At 36.5% G+C, this 12,167-nt stretch overlaps 2 protein-coding genes across 2 annotated transcripts in view; one reads left to right on the forward strand and one right to left on the reverse strand.

Annotated features, from left to right (window-relative positions):
• Positions 1–362: 362 nt before the first annotated feature.
• On the forward strand, positions 363–2,311 carry STBD1 (starch binding domain 1). The gene has a single exon (XM_023530880.1). The coding sequence runs from the start codon at positions 378–380 to the stop codon at positions 1,302–1,304; it is 927 nt and encodes a 308-aa protein (XP_023386648.1). The 5' UTR covers positions 363–377; the 3' UTR covers positions 1,305–2,311.
• A 3,129-nt stretch (positions 2,312–5,440) lies between these two features.
• Positions 5,441–12,167, reverse strand: part of CCDC158 (coiled-coil domain containing 158) — an 85,257-nt gene continuing 78,530 nt past the window's right edge. Inside the window, exons 22-25 of the mRNA XM_023530854.1 lie at positions 10,872–10,939; positions 8,284–8,442; positions 6,990–7,097; positions 5,441–5,734 (exon numbers count right to left, since the gene is read on the reverse strand). Of these exons, the coding sequence (XP_023386622.1) occupies positions 5,658–5,734; positions 6,990–7,097; positions 8,284–8,442; positions 10,872–10,939 (412 nt within the window). The 3' untranslated portion in view covers positions 5,441–5,657. The remainder of the gene's footprint in view (positions 5,735–6,989; positions 7,098–8,283; positions 8,443–10,871; positions 10,940–12,167) is intronic.

Raw genomic sequence — 12,167 nt, forward strand, 5'->3', positions numbered from 1 at the left:
GGACTTCCTGTTCTCCCACAGTGACAGTACTGCTGGTCTGCCGGCATCTGTGTGTAGTTTGCTGCTTCCTAGGGTAGTTGTGCAGCCCTTTGTACCGCAGGCTATGTAACATTTTTTTAATCACAGAAGCCAAACAACTTGACTTGGTTGCATGCCAAGTATTGCTTGGACTTCAGGGATTGAGGACTATGACATCTGCCTCTACAACTTGCCATGTCATTGACACTCCTGGATGTGCCTTTTATTGTTGGATATACATGTATATAGTCTTAGAGCACGGTATTGGTTCAGTTAGTGTCTGAACTAGGTAATTAAGTACTTGCTTTTAGTAGGGATAGATTTTGTGAACTGCAGATAGATTAGTGGTAAAGCCCTCAATGACTAAACTTATTTTCTCAGCCTTTTTCCTCATGAGAACTGCCTATTACATTTTTTTTTTTTTTTTTTTAGAGTATCTTCAAGAAAGCAATGGATGTTTGGTTTCAGAGCCCAGCGGTCCTGGTAATGCGCATGAAGCAGCATGGAGACTACAGAGTCCTTCTGGAGAAGGTGGTGACTGTGGCAGTTCAAGAGAGCATGTTCCTTCTGGGTGGTTTCCAGACAAAGAATCTCTAGCTACATCTGCAACTGGAAACTCTAAGAGTTACTCTGAAGTTTCAAGGAATGAAAGCTGTGAATCTCATATAAGATTCCATAAAAGACAAGACACACCTGCTAAAGCAGCTCCATATTTTGTAGGGAAGTTGCCTTCTAGCAACCTGCTCATAGACAGAGTTAAAGAAGAAGTGAGCCGTGCACAGTTGGACAGTCAGGACATGGCTGACCAGGAGGACTGGGAAATGGTGTCCAGGCACTCATCTTGGGGAGATATTGGTTTGAGTGGCAGTCCTGAGTCTCCAACATTAAACCCAAACCAGGGACTGGACTATGGCAGAAGCACTCTTGTGGAAGCAAGAAGTCAGGAAGTGGATGTTAAAACAAAAAGCGTAGTAGCTATGTCTTCAGAGTCTCAGCAAGTTAGTGTCAGGTTCCAGGTCCATTATATCACAAGCACTGGTGTGCAATTCATTGCAGTAACTGGGGACCATGAGAGGCTTGGGAGATGGAAGAGTTACATCCCCCTTCAGTATAGCAAGGATGGGTTCTGGTCTCGTTCTGTGTACCTGCCAGCAGATACAATGGTGGAATGGAAATTTGTGGTGGTAGAGAATGGGAAAGTTACTCGCTGGGAAGAATGCAGCAATAGGTTATTAGAGACCGGCTATGAGGATAAAGTGGTTCACAAGTCCTGGGGGATTCACTGATTCAGTTTGCAAAGTATTGAAGAGGCCATTGCAGAATGCGGAAGAGGCTAAGGTAATGGAGCACAGTGAATAATTTAAAATAAAGCATGTATAACTCCGAATTTAGCCATCAGAGTTTTTTCAAATTTGCTAGTGGCTTGTGTCTAATGCGCAGAAATATATATACATAGATAATGCTTCCAGTGAGCATGGGCTGTTTTTCCTGTGGCACTGATGGATGGATTTAGGCTGATCCATCATTATTTTAGGGCTTAGTCCTCTTGGGGAGTGACTTGGTTAAGCTTCAGGTGTGGCCTGGTCAGGAAGCATAAAAAATAACTAGCTACACAGGGTTCAAGTTTGAGCCTTTGGGTGATCTTAAATCAAGGAAGTCAGACAAGCTACATTCAAAAAGCTGTTTTCCTATTGGTACAGCTGGAGAAACGCTCTTTACTACATGGACACTTTACGTTTAAAAACAGATAACACCATATGAATTGTGATATCTGGTCACTAGATGTGATTAGCGAGGATATGAGGTAATTCATTAAGACTTCCCAATATTTTTGGCTTGATTTTACCTGCCTGGTATGTTTTGAAGGTAGCAAGTATGTCTTTGTCTTGTGATCAAAGGCTGGTATAGAAACAAGAGGCCTCAGCAGAGTCCACCACTGGGAGCAGCCTACGAGGAAAGGGAACAGGAATGGGGCTTAGCCAGGAGGCCTGAATGAAAGCTCTAGGGAGCTGAGAGGTACAGGTACATACACCTGACTGCAGGGAGCAACACACCCATCATTTATTCCTGGGGCCTTTGTAGGACCATCTCTGCCCACCACACAGACCCCGACAGATGAGCTGTCCCATAGCAACTGTTTCACCCTCTTTTCTCTCCTTTCATAGCAGTAGCTATCTTGGGTAACCAAATTATAACAGGACAGTGATAGAGAAGTGAATCTTTGCTCTGAAAAGAAACACTTGAACTTTGCTATTATAACTAAAAAAATAAAGCCTGGGTTTTAATATCTTTATTAAATGTCTGGATTTTTTTTTTTGTCTAAATCCTAGTAACAATAGCTTAGATATAAATAAAATACTAATATTTTCTTCCATTAATAAGATACAGAAGCAAGCAAACATCAAGAGGCAGAGAAGTCTGTTTTTCTTCTCCCTTTGGAGACAAAGTTTTAGAATCTTTCTTTTAAAACTGTACCTGTGGAGGGTATTATGCATGCCTACACTTGAAAATGAATTCTTATATGTTAAAACAACTTTTAATAAGTGTAGCATTTTTTGGTAAAACATTGTTTAATTTTGATTACAGATGGTCTTTGCTGAAAAAAAAAGCTTAAAGCCAACTGAAGACAGTTAGAAAGTGCTTTAAAAAACTATTTGATACTTCTTAGCTCAGCATTATTATGTTAAATTCATGCATACCTCTTATATACTTCATAATGAATTTAATATTCTACCAGTGGGGTATTCATAAGGCATTTAGTATTACAGCCCAGAATGCCCAAGCATTTCTATTAGATAAAATTTTAAAGGTAAAACAATTTGCAATAAAAATCTTTTTAGAGTTCTATCACTAGCCATTTTATCATTAATATATTAAACTTTATACATTTAAAATTGTTATTTAAAATTGGATGTGCATAGAGTGCTAATACTGTCATAGAGAAGAGAAAAAAGGATTTTACTGTGGGAGTCTGTATGCCCTAGTTTATTATCGGTACTGGTAAGGGCTAACTTTAACTCCTGTCACAGACTCCGCACATATTAAGAAGGCTGCAACAACAGTTGTTTTTTACTAAACAGTCAGCCATGGAGACCCCTGGTAGAAGGGCAGCTCTTCCCCTTGCAGAGAATGTCACCTAGGCTCCTTCTGTCCTGTGACTCACTGTCTTCTGTAACCAGCCCATGGAAGAAGAGTAAAGTGAGGGAAAATCACAACTGTTTACTAAAACTTGGCCAGAAAGTGCCATATATTGCTCTGTCCACATGCCATTAATGAGAACTGGTCAGGCGGCCACACCTAGATGGAGGGGAGGTGGGGCTGGGAGAGCCTCCAGCTGAGCAGCTGTTTCTTAGTGACATCTGTGCTATGGAATGGAACTGTAGGCTCTTTTGGACAGCTAGCCTTCTGCCACATTGTCTCTATTGCCTTTGGCACAACTGAAACATTTTTGTATACGTTCTTATTGTCTTATTTGGTTCACATACTATATTATGGTATATTTGGTCTTTGTCCCAGGTTTCTGACAGAGCTCCTCAAACCCTTGGAATTTCTTGAGATAGGAGTGTCTTTTGTTATACATAATGAGGCCCTTCAGATCACACCTGAGTTTATGCGAATGAGGTGATTTAGGGTGGGGCCCCTGGATAGCCCCAAAAAAGCTGGTCACCAGAAAGACCAAGTGATTAGAGGACTGGAACTTTCAACTCCATCCACCAGTCTCTGGGAAAGAAAGGGGACAGGATTAAGCCCTAAAAAAACTCTTAAATACAGTCGTGTGCCCAAGAATGATGATTTGGTCAATGATAGAACAAGAACTGCATAAGGTTATAATAGAGTTGAAAAGTCCCATCACCTAGTGATGCGGTAGCATCTCAACATCGCAGCACAACATATTAGTCACGTGTTTGTGATGAAGCTGGTATGAATAAACTTACTGTGCTGCCAGTCATATAAAAGTATAGCACCTACAATTATGCACAGTGCATAATAGTTGATAATAATAAACTGTTACTGGTTTATGTGTTTGCTATACTATACTTTTGTTATTTTAGAGTGTACTCTTTACTTAACAAAAAAAGTTTGCCGTGAAACAGTATACTGTGTTATACTGGCAGCAGCCACATCTCGTGTTTACTGTCTCTTGATTGCATCATTTTCTCTTGTGCTTGATTTAACCCCATGTTGTTTTATAAATTTAGTGTACAGTGTTTATAAAGTCTACAGTAGTGTCCAGTCATGTCCTGGGCCTTCACACTCACTCACCACTCACCGACTCACCCACAAGATGCAGTCCTGCAAGCTTCACTCATGCTAAGTGCCCTATACAGGTGTACCATTAAAAGAAAATCTTTTATACTGTATTTTTACTATACCTTTTCTATGTTTAGATATGTTTAGATACACAGATACCACTGTTACAACTGCCTACAGTATTCAGTGCAGTAACACACTGTACAGGTTTGGAGCCTAGGAGCAATAGGCTCTACCATCTAGATTTGTGTAAGTGCACTCTATGATGTCTGTGCAATGACAAAATCACCTAACAATGCATTTCTCAGAACGTATCCGTGTTGTTAAGAGATGTATGACAGTAATGATGGAATTTAATGAGCTTTGGGGCTGGTGAACACATCAAGGTGCTGAGACGGTGGCATACCCTGAGAGGGCATGGATGTGTCATGCACCTGAACACCGTACATTGCCCTATGCATCTCCTACATCTGGCTGTTCCTGAGTAGTTTCTTTTGTAATAAACCAGTAACTAAAGCACTTTCCTGAGTTCTGTGACCTATTCTAGCAAATTACTGAAATCAGGAGGAGGTTCTGAGACCCCTCAATTTATAACCTGTCAGTCAAAAAGTACAGGTGACCTGGGACCTGTGGTTGGCATCTGAAGTGAGGGGCAGTCTTGTGAGATTGAACACTTAAATCTGTAGAATCTGACTAGTGTCAAAACTGAATTGACCAATAGTTGGTGTCCACAGAGAATTGGTTATTGGTGTTAGAAAACACTCCACATACAAAACCTCCTAATTTATTAAAATCTAATTAAGGAAAACTGATTCCATTCAATCTGTAGAAGTTACCCACTGACTGAAGAATAACATATTTTCTTTCTTTCTTTATAGTTATTAATACGTAAAAGAGAAACTTTCCCAAAAGTTTTGATTAGGAGCTCCAATGTTTTGTTACCTGATTACATTCATTGATATTGACAGAACAAACAGTGAGTTCAGGGTCATAAAAGGAATCCCTGTCAGTATGTTGGAGTTTGTCCTTCTGTTCCAGGCATCTTTCATGTGAAAGTTTTTTTTTAGCTGGGGGGTGGGGGTGGAAATAAAGACCAACTATTGCCTTGGCACCAGTAAAGATAATTAAAAAAAATAATTATTCCAATACACTAGTAAGTAGCACAAATTAATACCTTGTAAGTTATGAATACTTTCACATCTAGCTAGTACTGCTCGAAGTTCTACTGTGAGAGTATTCAAAAATAGTTTATTTCAAAATAAAGTTTACAGGACAGGGTATCTTTTATTAAATTTTCACATAAAAAGGAAAAAGTTCACAGGGCACTACTTATAAGTAATACCACAATTAACTGGGCATCATCCCTCTGTCGACAGGCAAGCAACGTATCATTTGAGTAACATTTTTTCCTGGTCTTTCACTTTCTGTATCCTCTTTTCTTGATTTCTGATCATTGAAGACATTGCTGAAAATGTCGATAAAACAAAGTTAGAATAGCTTTAATTCTATTATGTACTTCTTAAAAGGCCAGCTTGCTACTATAGAATAAGATACATTCTGAACAGAAGTTCTTAAAAATTGCAAAGTTGTAGATATTTGAAAAGACTGATGTTATGGAACAGAGCTAAGGAAAAATCTTTACTCTTTCAGTTGTTTTAAATGAGCACAATAATTATTATTATAGAATATATACTAATTGTAAATAATTTGAACACCTCAAAAGTGTACAAAGAGAGATAAAAGACAGTCTTTGTCTCCGTTTCCTCCATCTGCTGAAACCCCACCTCAGAGGTCATCACTGTAAGCAGTTTGGTGAATACGCATGCACACACACACACACAAGCTTTCTTCTTTACATAATGAAAATGTGGTAAAAATTGTTCTATAGCTTGCTTTATTCACTTGACAAAATGTCAACATGTTTCCAGTTCAGCTAATGTTTTGTTATGACAGCAAAGTATTCCATTCTATAGATGTATCATCATGTTAGTACATAAATTTTTAAAAGATGCTTTCATATTTTCATTTATAAACAATGCTATAGGAAATACTTTTGTAAACAGACTTTTGTGCATTTGTACAACTAATTATTTTATAAGAAGCTGTTCTTAGAAAAATATTTATCCTTCATCTAGCAATTTATATTCTCTAGAAATGGAAAGATGGAATAACATATATACTCCAAAATTAATTTCTCTCTGACAAAGGCTCCTGGATTCATGAATTTATTTCAGAAAAGCATAAAACATGACAGCCCTCCCAAACCCATGAGAACATATCCATATCTCCCATATCCATGAGAGCACTCACTTAGAATTCATGCCCCAAAGTTGCCTATCATCTGCAAAGTACAATAGTTTCTCATTCAAATGGCTTTAGTATATTTACAGTAGTTTATCTTTTTATTTAATGATTCATTGGGTGGCAGAGTCTCTTGTAGCCCATGTTGATTAAAATCCTGTGTAAGGCTGAATCCCATTATTTAGTTTGCTGGCTATCGACAGTGGTCGATTAAGTGCTTGTCCACAGTGCAGCAGGGCTAAAGCGACCTGCCTAAGGTCACACAATTAATCCAGGGCTTAGTCATGGTTAAGACCCTTGCATTTTGGCTAAGGTTTCTGAACTGCTTATTAAAAATCCTTTGCAGTGGGAGGCTTAATCTGAAGGGGAGGTGAATATTCTTTTGAGCAAAGAAGATCTCGCCAAAATGCAAACTGTACCTTGGTTCTTCATCTGTAAATCTTCTACCAGAGTTTGCAAGCTTTCCAGTCTGTTCTGAAGCTTCCTGCATGTTTTTCCTGTTGTTTCTATTGGCTGAGACTGTGAAGCTATTAGAAAATTGCTTAGATGTGATATTAAAAATCTATTTAATATATTTTTTAGAAATTTTCCAATTACAGGTTAAACAACCTTTCCTTTAAAATAATGGAAACATAAAATACTATTTTAAAATAAAGTGTCTTGTCTAAATATTGCTATACTAGCTTATTTGATTTTGTTTCAAACCAATCTGATTTACTATTATTTAACTACATAGCATTAAATAAGATGAGTGAGAGGGATGCTTTAAGTTTAATGGTACATTCTGCATTATAAATGACAGCTTTTCATGCCAAACCTGAGTAGTTCCATGAACTCAGGGTTTGGAAGAGCAAGATTTAACACTGACACTGGCAACACTCTTGAATGTGTGTGAGGACGAGTGCCCATTTTAGCTGCTGTCACCTGAATGAAGATGGTATACCATGGGAGAGGGCAGTATGGATGCGACATGGTTGCAGTGAGCCTAAAATAAATGTGGCAGTAGCAACTGAAGAGGAGCTAGAAGCATGTAAGCTATTCTCTAATAAGTATCCTAAGGTTTGTCAATCTCTAAAAAAATACTTAATTGGCAATCTCAAGCTTTTAATTTTGATCTTAGTCCCTGATGCAACAACTTGCCTGGTTTACCCCCTATCAAAAGGAATGATGTCCTAGAGCACTGGGGCTGTTTGAGTCACTGTCACATATGAAAAACATTTCGAGTTCAATTCAACATTTATATATTTAACATCCACTTATTTATCAGACATTAATTCTAAATCAAACCATGTTTCCCATCTGTCTTAGCAAAAAACAAATAAACTTAAAATTTAAAAATGAGAACATTTTGATAAGTTTGTATGATAAATACTTGCACTTACAAAGGCAGAGACTTTGAAGAGAGTCATGATTTTAGAGAACATAAATAGAAGTTTCTCACAGTATTTAAAAGAAGACCAAAAATCTTATAATAGAGAATAAAATTTCATTATTCATGACAAAGAGCTAATTTACATATAATATCTATGTATATTTACTAAGGTGTGTGTGTGTTTACATAATAGCTATTCTATTTAAATCGGACCCCCTAAAGTTACATAACATTAGTTAGAACTTGCATATAAGAACTATACATAAAATCTTATTCTGAACTTTTAATTCATCAGAGTAGGAAATCAATTAATCTCATCAGTGATATCAGAGCATTCTTACCTTTAACAGAATCAGGTGAATGAACGGGTTTGGTGGATCTATACTGTGATGTGGAACCTATTGAATCTTCAGCCGAACTAGTTAAGAGTGAGTGAACTGGAGACTTCTTAGGAGAAGAATGGAATGAACGAGAAGCTGAATTCTTCACAGATGGACTTACTAAAATTTTGCAAGAACAAAAGTAATAGGATAGAATTAATTAAAAATAGTACACTACACCTCTCAAAAAGTCAAACTTTCATGAGGAAATGTTCCCAGTCATTGCGGGGGAGAGGAAAGAATGTTCTGGTAAATACCTAAGGCTTTGGGTTGGAACTGAAAGGGGATCTGCACTGAAATGGGCTATGTCTTAGAAATAAAGATGAACAGGAAGAAGACCTGCTCTTGGGGACCTGAAGTCCAGCTTAATTCCTGATTGGAATAAATTGAGCTGAGACTGCTGGTGTCCGTAGTGGTCTACCACAAGTGAGCATGAATGCTCCCCTGAGGAAGGTAATCTCATGGTAAGCCTCAAACCATCTGTACACTTTTTCATATGTCTGTCATACAACAAAAATAACCAGGCATATGAGAAAACAAAATGATGTGGTGGAAAACCAACTGAAAAAATATAGATATTAGATATAGATCCACAAGGTCTGGATCATGCAGGTATAGACTACCACAGATTCAAGCAGCATCATTCCGAACCCCAAACAGGTTCTTCTCATATAAAGAAAATCAGAATTGGACATATCGATAAAAACTGCTGCAAAACAACAAGCCAAACCAAAGACAGAAACAATCTGAAAGTTGCCAGAAGGGCAAAACAAGGCAGATTGCATTTACATGAGCAATGATTAAATTTAGAGCTGTCTTAGTAGAAACCGTGGAAGCCAGAAAACAATGGAGTATTTTCAAAGTGAAGGAAAAATGTCAAACCTAGAATTCTATATTCAGTAAAAAATACTCTTCAAAAATGAGCATAAAATAAAGACAGGTACAGAAAAACAGAAACTGAGAGAACATGTCACCAGCAGACTTACATTAAACATTAAAGGCATAAGTAAAATGACATAGATAGAAAGTAAAGTGTAAATATGTGGGTATATCTACATTAATATTAACCATATGAAACAATGCAAATAATCCATTGTGGTATTTACATTTATAATTAAATATGTGACAACAATTGTATGTAAATTGGAAGGATAGTGAATGGAGTCAACATGTTCTAAGGTACTCACGATGTATGAAAAAAGGTAAAAGCACTCATTTATATTAATCTAATAAGACAAGGATATATCCTGTATTCTCTTGCATAATCATTAAACAATAAAAACACAGAAGTAAACCAGAAAGAATTCCTTAACTTCAAATAGGTGTTCTTTTCTTCAAATATTAGTTCTTAAAAGTTCCTCACAAGTTAAAAATTACTTAAAAATTAAGAGTTTGTATTTACTTTAAGGATATTATGTTTAGATTTTAGATATTCACATATATTGACATTCTTTTATAAAAGAAAATTTGGCAACTTATCTTTCTCCTATCTATTTCATCTCACATCTCAATTTTCCCTATTTATATTATTACTGGCCAGATTTATTGCTAAACTTTTGTTGTTTAACCATCTGTTCATGGTTTTGTTTTTTCTCCCATTTATTTTGTTCTCTTTCATAGAAAGACCAATTATGTGTTTGTTGTTTTGTCCTTGCCTCCCAAATCTAACATATTCTCTATAATTATTTTTCATCTTTCTTAGTTTTAAAAATTCTTTTTGGGTAAATTTCTCCAGAGAGTCCATCATGTCACTGACTATGATTTAAATCATGCCTAACCTAATTTTTATTTTTATAAATCTTTCCTTTGTAACATTTTTATTTTTATCTTTCATTTTTAGTCTTTCAGTTTACGCTAATTTGCTTTTCAACAGATTCTGTTATCTCTCAATCTCATCCTTGACCTCATTGTTTTTATAGAGAGCATATTGTCTATAAGTCTTTGGAAATTATATGGAGAACCATCTGCTTCAATTCTTTTCCTTTTCCTTTCATCCATTCTGTAAATATTTATTGAGCACCTGCTCTATATCAGGAAGGTTGTAAGTACCTGGGATATATCAGAGAACCAAACACTTAAAGACATCTGCCTTTTTGCATTCTGTCTATTAGGAGCTGACACACAATGAACAACACAGATTAATAAGTTACATAGTATATTAAAAGGTAAATATAATTAGGGAAAAAAAAGGAAAATGGTAAAGGAAACTGGGAGTGTGGAAGAGTTACCGTTTTTAAGTAACGGTGTGAGAGTAAGTCTCACCAGGAAAGTGACACCTAAGCAAAGGCTTTAAATGAGGTGAGGGGGTTAGCAATGTGGAGGGAACAGTGGGTGTAAAGGCCTTGATATGGCACTGCCTGGAATGTTCAAGGAACAATCTAAGGGTGGATGATCTAAGTGAAGAAAGGTGGCACAGTAGGAAACAAGACCATAGGGTCAATGGGGACTTATAGGCAACTGCGACTATGTTAGCTTTTACTCTCGTGGAAATGAGGAACCCCTGAAGGGTTTTTAGAGGCCCTGTTTCTGTGTTTTCATTGAAAACTCACCTGTAGATGGGAATGTGAAGCAACTAGACGGATCTTCTAAGTCTCCTGTGTGTAACGTGACTGGCTCTCTGGAAGCACAAGAACGGCCATGAAAACATTCCATTTCACAAACACGGCACTAACTTTTATGGACAGAAGTAAGCTAATGCAAGCCAAAGTGATGGCTTAAAATGCAAATCCAAGATGGCAGTCCTAACTCTGAACTACAGAAGTCCTAAAATACCTGATGAGGAAGATTCAAAACTGCATTATCTTTACGCATTCAGTGCCCATGAACATTTTGCATAATGGAAATGTAATAATGTATAATCTTGGTTAGAAAATTCATTTTTGTGTAATAATAGTTATAAAACCCAAATATTTCTCTCATGGATTGTAAGAGATGCACTCTTAATTACTTAATTAAAAATGCAAAAAAAAAAACAAGACAAAAAAAGAAAAGAAACCTCTCTCAGCAATAGTAGTATCACTTTACAAAACTATCAGACTTATTTAAATCGATAAGTTAAAATAAACCATATAGCTCGGTGGGTTAGATACCGATACTGGAATATTATGTCAGTAGTTTTCAAGGTGGTTCCCTTGGAGGGGGACTGTGAGGTCAACACAATTTTTATTATAATACTAAAATATTATTTGCTTTTTAATTCTCAGTCTTTCACAAGTATATAGTGGAGTTTCCCAGAGACTCCATGATATCTGATATCACAACATATTAAATGCAGATGCAGATATGAGAATCCATTTTATTAAGTCATGCATTAAACTGCAAAACAAGCCCTTCTCAAAATAGCAAAATTATAGCTATTTTTCAAAATAAAATGTGTTATTGTGGTAATAGGTAATGCACTTTATTTTTAAATGAATAAATATCAAAATGTTTTAAATTTTAAAAATGCTTAAAATTAAATTTTATTATCCGATATGCAATAGAAATGACCCCTATAAACAAAAGCTCTTTGGAATCCTCAAAGATATTTGTGAGTGTAAAGGGGTCCAGATCAAAAAGTTTGAGAATAGCTAGATTAAAAGAAAAGCCCTGGGAAAAAAGGTTGTGGCTATTTTGTAGATAGTCTTAATTATCTGGGCAAAAAGTTTGTTCTTGCTACAGTAAACAATGGAGAACCTTTGAAGGTTTTGGGGCTGGGAGCAGATATAGTCTGAGGTGTGCTTTAGGCAGATCAATTTGAAATCGATGCACAGAAGTGACTAGGACATGCGAGAGATCAGAGATTTAAAAACCTCCACACAAAACACTGTAGAAGCCACCACAATAGTCCATAAGAAAGGTAAAAG

The sequence above is a fragment of the Pteropus vampyrus genome, unplaced genomic scaffold (genome assembly GCF_000151845.1).
Source record: "Pteropus vampyrus isolate Shadow unplaced genomic scaffold, Pvam_2.0 Scaffold56, whole genome shotgun sequence".
Classification (NCBI taxonomy): domain Eukaryota; kingdom Metazoa; phylum Chordata; class Mammalia; order Chiroptera; family Pteropodidae; genus Pteropus; species Pteropus vampyrus.

Bases quoted from the DNA above. Each gene is read 5' to 3' on its own strand.
- STBD1 (XM_023530880.1), top strand. From the start codon at position 378: ATGACTAAACTTATTTTCTCAGCCTTTTTCCTCATGAGAACTGCCTAT.